The sequence below is a fragment of the Pleurodeles waltl genome, chromosome 12, assembly GCF_031143425.1.
Source record: "Pleurodeles waltl isolate 20211129_DDA chromosome 12, aPleWal1.hap1.20221129, whole genome shotgun sequence".
NCBI classification, from domain to species: domain Eukaryota; kingdom Metazoa; phylum Chordata; class Amphibia; order Caudata; family Salamandridae; genus Pleurodeles; species Pleurodeles waltl.
This window is the reverse complement of record NC_090451.1, coordinates 656,008,346-656,024,095: the sequence shown is the minus strand read 5'-3', so window position 1 is coordinate 656,024,095 and position 15,750 is coordinate 656,008,346. Positions and strand designations below refer to the sequence as shown.

The 15,750-nt window shown below is 42.3% G+C and overlaps 1 protein-coding gene across 1 annotated transcript in view; it reads right to left on the bottom strand.

Annotated features, from left to right (window-relative positions):
- The window catches only part of LOC138268576 (unconventional myosin-Ie-like), a 110,362-nt gene that overhangs the window by 58,272 nt on the left and 36,340 nt on the right, over nt 1-15,750 (bottom strand). The window contains exons 2-7 of the mRNA XM_069218355.1: nt 7,176-7,313; nt 5,978-6,067; nt 4,998-5,092; nt 3,966-4,053; nt 2,342-2,431; nt 411-542 (exon numbers count right to left, since the gene is read on the bottom strand). Coding sequence (XP_069074456.1) covers nt 411-542; nt 2,342-2,431; nt 3,966-4,053; nt 4,998-5,092; nt 5,978-6,067; nt 7,176-7,313 — 633 coding nt within the window. The remainder of the gene's footprint in view (nt 1-410; nt 543-2,341; nt 2,432-3,965; nt 4,054-4,997; nt 5,093-5,977; nt 6,068-7,175; nt 7,314-15,750) is intronic.

The following is a 15,750-nucleotide window of genomic DNA, read 5'->3' as shown; positions in this document are numbered from 1 at the left end:
ATAGCATTAGAAATTAAACTACTAACCAACCCATCCGGGCCAATGTGTCCAGCACATACTCTTTACAAATTCTGAAGAAGTATTTATATCTTATTCATAACTTTAGCATGGAAAACTTTAAAATAAAAAAGATACATTGTGAAAAAAGCAATGTAGAGTAGTGTTAATGAGCAAGGTACTAATCTGTTGAATTTCAGTGTTGCTTTATTTTCTTTACAAACACCACTAAATAATACCTATAGTATTAAATTCCACAGACTAAACAATTTGCACATGAAACACTGAATGGTCGCTATTGCCTATCTGTATATTGTGAAATAGCTATTACATATAGCGCCCAGAGCAACACCATATCTCTCAGCCACTCAACACTTCCTTATAGTCATCTTCGGTCGTCCTGTATTACTTACCTGGTAGTAAATGTGGAAATTCCTCTCACCAGCATTCTGGCTGACCACTCGCGACTTTTCAAGCAGAAAGTTGGATATTTTCCCTCCATCTGGCTCTCCGCCACGACTGAACTGAATCTCGAAATACTTCCCCTGAAGAAGAAAAGGGTGAAAAAAATGAGACAAGGGCGTGTTAGTTAAAAACCTGCAAAATATCATCCTTACTCATAAACAAAGTGGGAATGGACTCTGAATTCAGAAAACAGGAGTTAAAGACAGCTAATATAAAAAACATTCACCTTACCAATTGCAACCTTGACAGATTTAAAATTAAACACCTGCTAGTTTTGTCCCAACGGCAATGCTAAGATGAGATATGTCTAAGAAATCATTTTCACAATTATTATTTTTGAATGTTATAACTTTTGGACATCAGCAAAAGACAGTGGTAAATGGTAGGTTTCATGAGGAAGATTTAAAGAATACAGGTGGAGGATCAAAACAAGTGATGCAGAATTATCATGCAATATATCCAAAATACATAGAATAGAATATCAAAAACACATTACATATCTCTAAATTCCCACTAAATCATTTAGATTTTTCAGTTTAAGCTCTGTGACTAATCTTAACCAAATAGAGGTGGCAGCATCACTCATTTTACATAATTGACAAGTTAGCAAGACAAAGGCGTTTTAATGTACGACCAAGCCTGACCGGAAAATCACCCATGGTATCACACATATCCCTAACAGAGTGTTTCTCTGCCGAAAATCTTTCTTAAATCTACAGAAATTTTTAATTGGTGTTAAATAACCCAAATATTCCTTTAAAAAAGGCAGATTTGGCACAAGGAAATAAGTGACCCTAAAACACACAGAGATATGCTACATAAAGCTATGATTGGAAACGATAAGCAATATTTTTGGCCCGGTTTATCAAATGATCCCTTATCATAGGCATCTATTCATGGTTCTCATGTAACTGACGAGCTGTTATGAGACCATTTCACTCCTCAATACATTAACAATGTATCAGCTTTGGAAAGAGCTCAACTAACTCCATTACTCTACTCATGCTACCATTTACCTCAATAGTTTCTTCTGAAAGAATCCAAACTCAGTTTGCACACCAGTATATACACGCAAACATGATTTAATGTGGGAAGTGCTACCCATCATTGTGTTCTGGGCTATTCAGTGCACACATAAACTACTAGAATCACCCTTACGTTTTATTTTTTCCAATGTAACTTGCCACTTCTTCCATCTGAAAGCCAACCCTTGGGGTTCACCATCTTTCTCCAACATATGTCATGTGGAAAAGAGACATGCGATCCCTTGGGGGCTTGTGCCAATGCATCCACATAACGTAAAGTATCCTGCCGTTTCCCAATCAAACTGTGCAACAGAGTAGAAAGGAGGGAGTAGGATAGTGGCTCACAATTGTTAGAATGTAGATGTTAGTTGGAAAAAAAGTGATGGAATTTACAATGGAAAAAAATAAAATGATTGATTGATTCTTGGATTTTGCACAGGAGGCCATTTAATGCTCAAGTGTTAGAAGAAACTTCTTCCTAATTACATTGGCTGCATTCTTCAATCTTGTAGCCAACATGCCTGCAGGCAAAAGCTGCCTTGCAATTAAAAAGGTGCAATTAAATTGTTTACAACTTTGCCCTTGATTAAACAATCTAATCAAGACCACTTAACCATGGATACTTTGATTTTCCGCCTACAGGCCTTCATTTTACTCCTTTTTTAAATTTTACACACTTTAGTTTTCTACCACTAAATTTCTTTTGGAAGGTTGACAGGCTTAGGCAGTTACATTCAGGTAATGAAAATGAAAGGTTGTGAATGTTGGATTGGGAAGGATATTTTAGACACACTAGGAGTCCTCACTAACTGAGAAGGAGAGTCCAAGTGGGGTGGGAGGACGCCAATACTCACAAATCTGCTGGAGTTGTTGTTACGGACTGTTTTGGCATTTCCGAAGGCTTCCAAGAGAGGATTGGATTTCAGTATGATGTCCTTCACGTGCTGTGGGAGGCATTTGTTACCATGTTAGTTACAACAAACAAATCGACGGGCAATGTAATTGATAAGGCAAGGAAGTTAAACAAGGCATGGGCACAAAGAAAAATAGGGTGAAGATTTGAATGTTCATGAACAAACTAGAGAATGAATGAGGAAACTTTTTGCAGTGTAACAAAACAAACCGAATTGCCACTGGGTGCATTAATTCCTCATCAACCTAACAAATCCTGTCAATAAACAGGGTATGAAGTTTGTACCTACCAATATGCATGGGCAAAGACTAGCTGCTTATTGATCGGACTTGGAGGGGGACTGTCTGCAAACTCTCCGGTATGGAAAGCTTTCAAATGAAATAAAAATAATGTGTTTAATCTTTAAGAAAACCTCATTCACTCCCTTCACTGCGACCTCACTTTAACACACAAATGATCGCAACACTTAGTTTGTAACTGGTTTTCAACTCTTTGCACATGCGCGATCACTGCACTCACAGGGGCATACGTGAGAGACATATTTTAATGATTGCTATAAAAGATTTGGGAATCCGATACATTATATTGAGAGAAGGCTAGTGGAACATGCCCCTTAATTGTTTGGGAGAGAGGGGTGGCGTGAAAGAAATATGATTTAGTTTTGGAATGGTGTATCAGTTTGGTACCACTTCATCCCCCATCAAGGTGCTGCCAACAGGAGGTTTCGCACTGGCCAATCTGAGGAGTGGGGGCATACAGCGAGTTGGGAAAAGTGGAACAAAACATACTTGGGGAGATGGATGTAGAATATCACTGAAAAACCTTAAGCATAAGTTAATGTTTGTTTTCCTCATAATACATTAACAAACCTCAAATTCTCTGAACTCATAATAACCTAATTATGAGCAAGAGGTGGTTTTAACTGCAGGGGTTCGGGTAATGGACTGGAATAGGTGAATTACAGGGATTTTTAGTTCTAGGTTGGGAACACTAATCTCCTTTTTTTTAAATTCAATTCCTTAGTCTTTTTCCCATGTGAATGTTAAAGGGTTTGCACTATTTCAGCATTAGCTTTATTTTACCAGTTTTTCTGTGCATTCCTGAGGGTATTTGTCTACAGCTCATTAACACTAGATCTGATGCCACTGCCTATATTTCCAGCCCTGCACAGCACCTTTAGGCGCAGGGTCTGACCTGGCCATGCTTCCTACATTAGTGACATTTACAAAGTTTGTTTTTTGCTGAAGTGGAGAGCAAACTTTCTTATGGCAGTAAAAACTGGACATTGATCTTTTCTCGACTTCCCTTTAACCTTTTTACCTGCACGGAGCTGCACAAAACTGAGCATCTCACAACTTGACCAGTTTTGGCAGTGTTGGGCCCAAACTCAATGCAGATTTTTCAAAAAGGCAGCAAAGTTATAAGCCAACTAAAAAATGCATTTTCACCGGAAAGTGTGGCTGAATTACTACAGTCCCTACAGCTGATGATGTAATATATCTGTATAACATGGACAATTCAGTCATCTCTTTCTGAGGGAATAGGTTCAGATTGGGGATAAATACCTGCACTTTGGGGCCTCCTCCTGACACTTTTGACACATAGCCCATGATGTACTTGGCAGCAACAGTCTTGCCAGCTCCACTTTCCCCGCTGAAAAAGAAAGAATAAAAATACTATATAGCGGTTTCAAAACCTTGTTAACTTTCCCCAGTTCAAACCCCTTCTTTGGTTTCCATTGTAGGGTACAGGTATGCTTTCCAGACGCCAGGCCATGTTCGGCTTTAACCATCTGAGTTACGTATCACTTTTCTTTGTGCTACCTGCCTTCTAGAGGAGCGGTACTGGCATAAGTGGGACCTGAGACTACTATTGGCTGAGGACAGGTACAACGCAAGTGAAGGCACTTGATGGGTCGCAGAGCTGTGGTTCAGTGATGATATTACAAAGCAGTGGTTGGCAATTCGCTCTTCACCTCCTCGTGGAGCGCTTACTGCTAGAGCATCAGTATGGAATTTATGTATTAGTAGTAAAGCTCTTTATCAAATGTAATACTCAAGACTGGGCAAAAACTGCCCCACACTGTCACTTTTCTGAGCATGAGCAACTATACTGAGGAAATAAAAGATGAAACAATCAACCAGTCTAGCGGGCCCCTGATGGAACAGACTTGTACATTGCAAGGTTAAAGCAGGCAGGCGTGTAACACTCATTATAAGTTAGGATTTGCGAATAATGAGAAATATTTTTGAATGGAGTTTTCTAGTTTAGCTGGAGGCTGTTAGAACATCAAGGAACCAGTACTTGCTACCTGCACTTGGAAGTAAAGAAGTATGGCCTGTAAGCATTGATGACCCAGTTCCCAAATACAGCGTAAGGCAGCCCCTCTGGAAGTCTTGAAGCTAACAAGCTTTTATTTTTGTGCCAGACTTCCTGGTTGCCATCTCACTGGTTCACACTCTTTCTACTAGGCTTCGTCTTTTCTGCAATATCCACAAATGTTGCAGGCTCTGCCCAACATCTCAGGCCTCTAAGAAGTAGACCTCTGTCTGGACACTCCAAACAGCCTCCCGCCTGCTCCGCTCTACCAGATTTACCTGATGATGACACACTGGTTCTCTCCATCAATCAGCATGTTCCTGTACATGGAATCTGCCAACGCGTAGATGTGGGGTGGGTTTTCATACTGAGCCTGTGAGAACAGAAGCAAGAAAGTGAAATCAAAAGGGAATATCCAGCCATAGATGCAACAAATTGATACTATTGGAAGTTATCATCTATTCTTTGTTAGCGGAGGGTCACACAGCTCCAGTCTTCCAACTGCTAGAGAATGTCGACAGTAGTAATTTTGAGGGAACCCTGGAGCTTTGGGGAGCGGGAGATGGCGAAGCTACAGATGCAGCATTGACACTTATCGAGTGACCACTGACAACACTGCATGCCTGAATTCCTGCAGGAAGCATAACAAAATACAGCTGTGACACCACTGGCCGGTAACAGCAGCTCAGGAGGAAGCTAACTGGTTCCGCGGCCAGTCAATGTTTGCTACCTAGTAAGCTTTACACAAGTAGTTGCTCCCTTGTAAGGCCATTTCAACATATGAGGGAGAAACCCTGCAGCTACACCCTGTGTCCAGATACTCTAGAATTTCCTCTCTCCATGGTCTGGTGCACCAGTACAAATCTTTCCTCTGTCCAGGTTTACTTTTGGTTCTCATAACCGCATGATACTCCTAAAATGACTTGCCTGAATTTAAAAATGGTCACTCATGCACATAGTGTGACTTGGATTCTGGATTCAGTTTTCAACAAGGTTTGCACATATGACAACATTCACTGTGCTCTGCTACACTGGTAATGGAACACTGCACATAGGTACACCCATTGTTACACACCACAGCCGGGTACTCCCAACATCAGATCAAGGTTCACATGAGGATATACATGCTCACTCATGGACACGGTTCCACCTACATTCCGCGTGTGCCTTTCACCAGAACTCATACACCTGATTGCATTCATCTTTGCCTGGGAACTTGATGTCGCCCACTACATTTTGTACACCTGATGTTACTCACCGCACCCTGATACAGCTCGATTTCCCGATCCGTGAAGTATGGCAGCTGCTTGAATGGGTTGACAGAAATAAGAACCGATCCAATATATGTCTACTGAAGAGTCAGGAAATCCAACATGTGAAAAAATATAAGGCCTATATTCCCTGGTGGAGAAGGTCTGGACAGCAAGGCCTTGTGCACTCCTGCGTGTATGTTCTACTGTAAGCTCTAAAGGAGGTCCCATTGTGCAGCGGGGGCCTGTATTATATCAATGTAATCCCAGCAAAGCTTTACCTCATCCTGTATCGGTACTGCTTATACTACTGTACTTCATGCAAGGAGCTCCTGGTAATGCCCTATGGTAACTTTTGTTTAACTGTACGCTATGAATTAAAAGGCCCCCTCCCACCATTTTCAGTTACTGTAAGTTGTGCCAGACGTTTTCTCTCTCTCCCTGTATCAATAGGAATTGTTGTACTGTACGTTTTCTATGCAGTGAGCCTCCTCTTGTCCAGTGCCTTGGTATGACTTCTGTCACAGTAAGTGCTAGAGAGACCCCGCTTCATTGTCCTGATCATGCAATGCCAACATAAAGGGTACACCGACTCTAGTACGGCTATGGACGGAACATTACTTATAGAGTGAGAATGAGCTGGTGGTTGGAGTTTAGGAATACGTTCCTAAGAAGGAGTGTAGAGAGTTTTTGTTAATTTTGTTTCAAGAAACATGGGAAGGGTGAGGAAGTCAAATTATTTTGATGGGTTAAGAATTATTTGTGGAATATTTGTTTGGTCCTCCCTGGTGACAATGTGTGGTGAATAAACATATTTGTGAGAGTCATGAGGAACATCTTTGGAGTTCTAAAACTAAGATAATAGGATCTGGTTACTAATGGATGGGAATGGAGAGGGAGAGAGAGAGTGTTATAAGCGATCAACTGATTTGTCCAGACCACATCATTGAGTGTGCGATTAATGCTTAAAATCTGGGTCTGTTGACTCCACTTGGGAAAGCCTCACCACAGCACCAGATGAGGTCCATAACTTGATAGGTACCAATCTACGTTTCACCTCAACACCAACTGTGTAACAAATACAATTCTCCGTCCTGCACCAATGCCTTCCTCTCTACTTTCTGCCTGTTCTGCTCTTTCAGTCTAGCTGTTCTTTCCTCCCTGTTTTACAGCCACTCCACCTCTGCTGCAGTCTCTAAAGGATACAAAGATGTAGTCGTCCATGTAGCGCTTCCTGAGGTTGTCGACGATGGCCTCCTCGGTGATTTTTGACAGGAGCACCATGTCATCCACCCCGCTGTGCTTGACATTCTGGGCTTGCCAGTGGTACCGCTCCTTACTCCCCTGGGGAAGAAGATGAGAGACCGGGTTACATTCACACTGCCCTCGAAGGGCCATTATCCAACTTCATAATGTTTATATTATAGAATTCATAAGCATGGGAGGTTAAACCTGTTTTGTGAGGTAAACTTCTTGGCTGACACACTTGCCTAAAAACATACCACTCTCTCCCTGTCATGCAGCTGCTCTTCTAGTGCACATTAAGGTCCACAGCTCCCACACTGGGGTTAAGTAAATATCGACAGAAAAGAGTAATTTGTGAGAACACAAATACCTGTGTAAGACAATTTAATAATGAATAATGACCTATATATATATATATTTACACACACACACATATATATATATATATATATATATATATATATATATTTATTCACTGAATAGATAGGTTCACGTTTTACCCATACAAAACCACAGAAATTCAGCAGTTAACAGTTTTACTTATAGTTCTACTTATGTTAAGAAACTAATAACTCATGGCCTAAAGTTACTTAACGGCACCAGTTATATAGTTGCTTGTTGCGCTGAAAGGAAAAATGAACTATGAAAAGAAACCATACTGGTTACTTAAGCCACACCAAGGACCCACATTCCCGGTCTGAAAATTCTGCACTTTTATCCTTGGGCATTGTAGCAGTTTGAACTGAAACAGAGCCACGGTGTTCCAGCACTAGTATCACTGATAGCCAGTCTCCCCTAGGCAAAGGGACATCACCCAGTTGCTGCAAGCCTTAATAGAAGAAGTTGTGGGTCTGTCAGAGACCCTGGGGGATTCTGGCCTGATGAGGGGGAAGCCTTGTCCTGCAGGACTCTGCCTGCCTGTGGAGGTGACTCAAGCTGTCCAGCGATGGAGGGAGCCTAGATGGAGGACAATAAATGTGGGGAAGTGCCAACAAGACCCTTACAGTGCCCAGGGTCCCCCTGACCATCGAAATAGTCAAGTCTGACTGAGATGAGGTCATGTCTAACTTGCAAGTGTCAACCGCGGAATAAAGGCTGCCTATTTCGTAGACAGCAGCGGAGACAGACAGACTGACCAATGCCCCATCCACAGGCACACCCTCAATTGATTATCCAGAGTGCACACCACATATTCCATACATCTCAGACCCCTTAACTGTGAACATCTGGCTAACAAGAGTTTGGTGGGGCAATATTGAGCATTACTATCCCTGCAAAAGAATTGAAGAGTCATTTGCCATGGACTGACCTACAAGTCTCAGATGCAAGGAAGCTGCTCCGCTGCAACAAAGTGACCCTGCACCTGAGTTGGATTGGGATTTCTTCCAAGTTTGTATTCCGGAGGGAACCAAGTAGTGCATCCCTGTAGATTTGCAGACACTGCATTTACCCCATTAAGTTATGCCATGATTACAATACTTATCTTTTTCTAAGACAAGCTTTGGGCTGGGCATTATGTTATTACACCTATTGTATCACTGTTAAAGTGCTAGTTACCATCACCCCTCAATAACTCCCTGAGATGTTTGCACGGCTCGCCCCCTCATTTCTCCATTCCAGAATGGAGCGAAAAAGACACTTCTATACACAGAATCTCACCTAAGATCACCCACCACCTGGGCCCACCAATGAGATGCACGTCAGTAGTTAATCATGCTTCTGCCCCTTTCTTCCTTATATACAGTAATGCATTACCAATGAGGTTTCCAGTTTATAAAGCTTTCAACTTGGAGATCCCAAAACATCCATAAAACACCAGCAACAAGTGCTGTAAGGCTGTTAAGCACTGCACTAAGACTCTTCTAACAACCAATATTTCATCAACAAGTGGCATCATACACCTCATCACCAAGCCAGCAGGAAAACCAAAAGAAAGTTTCCAAAGTGCATACACTCAAGCCAAGCCACTGACCTGAACATCAGCTTCTATTAACCACTATCCACATCAACTTCTAATACAAACACCACTCCACAGGGAGGTTCTCTGCCTATCCTTGATCATCAAGACTGTCTCTGTCTTGAAGCACTTGCTATCCTTCACACTATCAAATTATGATAGCAACTGCCACACCTCATCCACAACAAAATAGTCAAGCATTGGCAAATCCAATACGTCTGGCTTACGAGAGAGCTGTTGGCGATGTCAATATGTTTTTAGCCATGTTGCCCAGCAGGGAGTCTACTGTGCAGCTTGGCTGAACTTTTCCAAAAAATAAAAAAACTGAGACGCTGCCGGCGCTGTCCTCGTTATAGCGCTTGTTTTTTAATTGCTCTAGCGACGCCTGCAAACTCCCAGCTGCTTTAAAATATACGCATAAAAGCTCCTGGAAACTGCACTACTTGACAAAGCTTTTTTGTGCCGCAAGAGACTAGTGAATTTTAGGACCCTTGCCAACTGTGCAACCAATAAAGATGAAAATTTACAAAAAAGAGAAAAATCAGAGGAAAAAAAGGGAATTATGACCCAAAACAAAGTGTCATTTGAAAGGTTGACACGTCCGTTTGTACTAGAATGCTCTGGAAATGTGTTTCTGTCCCCTGGATGACGCTGGCCACGGTGCAATTGTACACACAATTTGTATTCTATTGTGTTACTTTGTGGTATATTGTGACGAGCTGCACTAAACTGGGTTTGATGTGGTGGGGTGACCAATTCGCTTTCCAGCTGGACTGGTGTTATGTACTGTGCTTTCTGCTTTATTGATCGGTTGCAGCTTTGGACAGTACTGTGTCAAGATGCATTTTGGTGTTGTAAAGTGCCATGTTGTGATGTGCAGTTGTATGTTGCGTTTTCATGTTATATGCTGTAATGTCACTTGGTGTGCTGCTGTGATTGATTCATAGTTAGCTCTGTTGAGCTCTGAGATAGGCTTTCTTGATATGGTCTATGAGATGGGGTTATGTGCTCTGATGTGATGTGAAATGAATTCATAAGGTGCTTTGTGGTTTGCTGTAAAGCACAGTTCAGTACTATGCTTCCTGTGAACACTATGCCGTGTGCTATGATGTAAAGGTTATCAAAGGATCTGCTTGACCAGGGGAAGCAACCGCATCAGGGATTGTGCCAGCGAATTGACGCAGTGTAGGAGATGTGGGTGGTCAGCAACAGAGAGCAGTGTGAAATTAACATGGTGATGTTGGCAGCTATGGAAGGGGGCACTAGCATGGGGGAGCAAGGAGGACACAGGGAGTCAATATTGAGGAGGGCAATTAACTTTTTGTTCTTTCCGAAAATAACTAAACACATTTTAAAAAAGCACTATGACACAGCCAGCGCTGTCTAGGTCATAGCATTTTTTTTCTTGTTGCGGGCTGAGGGGCAACATAGACAACTAACCAGCACCGCAGACAATGGACGGGTGGGAGGGGAACAAACAATACAGACAACGGGAGGGTGGGAGGGGACAAGCAAAACTAACAATAAGCAACGCGGACAGAGGGAGGATGGGAGAACAAAATAAAAAAAACTCAATCACAACGCAAGCAGTGGAAGGACGGTAATCAAAATGAAGCAATCAGTACTTGGTCCATGCTCCATAGAAAAGAGGAGGAAGCGAACATGGAATGCTCTAGCCAATTAGGAGGCAGCAAATAAGAGTGACAAAGAAGCCCACAAATGGTAAGCAATCGGTGGGCTCCAAGCTCATGTAGTAAACACAAAACGTCTTGAAAGCAACAGAGCATGCATTCTGTCTTTGGTGAGGCCTTAGTCAAATTCTCATCCCTTCTGAAAGAAACGCTGGTGATTTTTCCAACTATTGTTTCAACACTCAATTGTACTTCTTTGGCAAAGTACTGGAGAGAGTTGTTACATTACAACTTTGTAGGCAAATTCCTTGGAGGGGGAATTTGGAGCATGTGACAGTCCTCGACATTTTATGTTTGGCAGTTTTACAAAGCGCAAACATAAACAGAATTTAATACTCTGTTTTTGTTTGCCTTACGTTATTTAACGACCAAAATAAAAAGCTAATTGTCACTAAAAGTACCTACAGGCCCCAGGGATTGCCTCTGCTTTCATTTGTCCGTGTGCAAAATACATTCTCCCGATATTTTTTTTTTAATCTTCCACTTGCCTGCTCTAAAATGTTGGAATCATGCCTTCCACGGGCACACAACACCTCACTCTGAACTCCAAAGCAAAGCATCGACCAGGAAAACCTACTGCAAAAACTCACTAACTAAATGAACGGAACAGACACCGGGACCAGCAGGAAGAGTGTTAATGGGTAAAAATGTTAGGCTGTGGTGTCGTCTCCACGGGACACCTTTCCCGCCCTCTTCAGCGCGCTTCGAATTCCTAGCCGGGCGTGACGCAGCAAGTCCCTGCACCCCCCAAATCCGGGGCACTTTTGTTCAGCTTGTCTCGACGAGCGTGGCGGCACCCGTGAAATAAACCCGGAAGAGGAAAATGCACAAAACATGCGGAAAAATATGCACATCTCTGGAGGAAAAGTCAGACAACAGGTTGGTCCGGTGCAGTCCACAACTAAGAGCAGATCATGGGAACATGTCAAAAATGTCATGCATAGCCTATTCGCGATGGTCGTTGGGTTTCTAAGCGCGCCCAAAAGCTTGGCCTCTGAAGGCACTGAATTAAAGGTAAGTCAAGAGAGGACACAGGCAAACACAGTTTGACTAAGTTATGGAAGCAACATAACTGCTGTATCAGTCTGAGCTCTAGCTGCTTAACAACAACGATGGATCACACACAAATAGGTTCTACAGCACTGCTTAATTTGTGAAAAACAAAACGCGCTTGGCCCAGTAGGTTCCTCAGAGGACCTTGCAGTTTGCACCAACCACTGTCCCTGCCACCGCTGGAAAAAGCCAAAAATCAATGCTACTCACTGCTCTTCACACTTCGACAAATGTAACCATTTGGAATAATCAAGGCCACCCATAGCCATAAGAATGGCCTGGGTGTACTAATGATATATCTATATCTCATAAGTCCCAATATCTGTATCTCACAAGTCCCAATTAAAACAAAGTCGCTCGCTCAGGTCAAAGGGTGTGTCTGAAATTCTTCCTTTTCGAGCTCAAACCTGACAACACGTTTCGGCCACGGCGGCAGTGATCAAATGGAGGCCTTTCTCAGCTCCAGTGAAATGTTTTGTCAATCAAACCTGTGAATGGCTCAGAGGGCAGACCAAGTGTTAGCCATGGCTTTCTAGATTCAGTAGCATCCTGGGTAACAAAGTGGACCTCTGGCAGTGCAAAATACCAGGACTGACAGGTCAAGCTCAGATTTCGGGGAACCTCCTTCCCAGGTCAGGGTAACATAAAAGTTATTATTTTTCACTGTGTGTGTTTTTTGAACATTGAGAGCTTTTTCGTAGAGGTGCCTCCAGTATCCACAAGGTATACATAAGAACAATGGTCAGATAGTTAACCAGCTGTGTTTGAGATTTGGAAGGTGGGATTTTTGAACGTTTTTTGCATAGAGAAAGGAAAGGTGGCTCAGCTTCAACAAGAACAGCAGATTCCCATACTCACAACTACTGACTGACTTGCGCTCTGTAGTGAAAAGGTGAAAGCATGCTACAAAAAATATAAACTAAAAAGGTAAACTCGCTGACGTGGACATATTAAACATACTCATTCCATCCTACTGAGACCACATATTTAGAAACTGAATCTGACTCAGACCTCTGGTGGAAACCACAGAACCACTTGGAAAGTAGTCCATGGACTAATCGAAAAGGGCCGAGATGGCACATGCCAATGGAAGATTGTGCCTATACACATTCTAATAAACAATCATAATATTCCAAAAGAGAAGTCTGGATTACATAAACATTGGAATTTTAAGAAGACACAAGGTGGCTTGATGATGGGGAAAAGGTCGGTGTTGCCTGAAATGAGTGTGTGGCCAAGAGAAACTAAGACAGATAAGAGAGCAAAGATCACTCCAGTGTTTAAAAAAAAAAAAAAAAAAAAAAGTTCACGAGGAGAGTGTGTTGGCCATCTGATTTATCAAGTCAATCTCCCCGGTGCCTTATTGAGAGGTGAAAGTGTCCGGGTAGGTTGTAGGGTGATTTGAAGTTGATGACTTTGGGCCTGATTTAGATTTTGGGGAGAAGGGAATACTCTGTCACAAATAAGATGAATATCCCACCCACTGTATTTTAATCCCATTATATCCTACGGAGATCGTAATACGGCAGACAGGATAGCTGTCTCGTTTGTGATGGAGTAACCCCTCCACCAAGATCTAAATCAGGCCCTCTGTCTAAATGACAAAAGAAGTAGGAATGCAGGAGTCTCGCTAGTAATCATTGTACCTCATGAGTTTACTCATCACTGGTGTTTATTAGCGACTTACCAGCTTGGAAGAAAAGGTGAAGACAAATCTATCTGATGTAAAGAAGCTGGTGCCTCATGACGAAGGCAGCAACATAGAAAGAGAAACCTCAGTCCCAAGGTGAACATGAACTGTACACCAATGTTTCAGAGCTCAGGCAGAAGGATAATAATAGAGGACGACCAGTTGTTGGCACAGAGGAGGTTGAAAAGTAGATAAAATTAATTTTAGGAAGAATTAAGCCTGAGGGAGCAGCAAGTCATCCAGTTTCTCAGTCCTGTCCGGCATTCAGAGATGTTAGATGGAAGGCAAGGTATGATGGAGGCAAGAGAGAAGATGGCCGCATTCTCTGCATATGGGTGGGAGGAGAATCCAAAAGAGGCAATGATGGCACCAAAGGGAGGGTGCAGTGGGAAAAGGGGAGGGTGGATGGACAGAAATTCAGGGAACGCCAGTTGGCAGAGAAAGAGGAAAAAAAGGAAAGAAGGAAAGAGAAAAAAAAATGGAGAAAGGGTGAAGGTAAGGGAAAGAAACAGAGAGACGCCTGGAAATAAACAAGACTATTCAAAGAGAAGATCCAAAGGAAGCAAGGGTATATGTTCAACACTGTCAGATACTGCAGGGTGATCAAGGATGGACAGAACAACGGCGAGGTGGTTGTGATAACTGGTAGCAAGCAAAAGTGATGGATCAATATGTGAAGGTAGACTTGGGGGAATGTAGTTGGCGAGCGCCAGATCACAGCGAGTTAGGCAGGTTGTGTTAGATGCCACTGATGATTCTCCCGTCTGTTGAGAGTTACTGGTGGGGAGTGAGGAATACAGATGTGCGTCTCCGAAGCACCCAGATCACGCTGAGGCAATTATAAACTCAGAGGAGAATCATCTGGTGGGACACTCAGGAATCCAAATACATATATATCCCGAACCAAAGTCAACACGCGCAATATGATACAAACATACAAACTCGTAATTGGAATAAACAACACATGCACTGGGGATGACAGTGTCATCATCATTTATTTGAGCTTGATGAATTTTTAGCCTGTAACACACATAAATATTACTTATATATGTACATACGTTATTTTACACTTGGATTTAGTGAAAGAAGTGATTTATATGTTTTCTAGTACTATAGTTAGGATTTATGTATCTTAACATTTTGCTTGCTATGCATAGCGTTCTTTTTGTTTCGGGAGTCACCATGTTCTCATTACAAATTATTTTCTGTTAGCTTGTTGTGTGAAGGTCATATCTGATGCTACGAATTGCTTGGACGAGGATTTCCAGCACCTGCACACGATGGGAGGCAGAGGAGGTAAATACTCCTTTGTGAGATATCATGAAAGCCGCAATGATAGAAAAATCTGGCATTCTATCATCCGTAAGAAGTAGTCCAACACCAAGTATAGCGGGAACTCTGATTTTTGATTGGTTCTTACTTGTGCAAACCTGTAGAATATATGGGAACAGAATTGTATCCCACTTTACATATGCTGTCCTTAATAATGAGTATCTGCACTCGCTCAATGGCGTGCCCGGACTATATTCACAGATGATGTATTAAGGGGATTACTGATTTAGGATTCAACAGATTTGATTTGAGATTGTAACCTTACTGAATTTGTGAATAAATCTTCATGGTTTTTAAAGTACTTTTTCCTATCGTTACTGTGGGGGCAAATCTGCTTCCCTGTCATTCACATGAATTGTAATTTCAGCCTCCGTTTGAGAGTAACAATGTATCCTAGTGGACATAAAGGAGTTATAATGTTGCTCCAAATCTGCATGGAGCAAGCATCATCCTTATCTCACTGGCCAGGCCACAATGTATGACTTACATTTTGAGTCCGGAGAAAAACACTTGAGACCCCTATTGCACTGAAAACAAGAAAGCAAAAATGATTGCCTTCTATACAGACTGCATCAGTGAGGATGACTGAAGCCTCCAGAGTGAGGCCCTGATACCAGATGAAGGCACAGAAGCCTGCAACAATTTGATAATAGGTTTCACAGATAAGTGAAAGGTGGCAAAACAGAAACTTGATTAAAGTCCTGGAACCAATGTAGGAGACAAGGAATAAAGAGAAATCAAGGGGAGGGCACATGGGGTCTGTTGGCTTGAAGATGGTGGGGACGTAGAGGGGCTCTGTAGTTCTCACCTCCA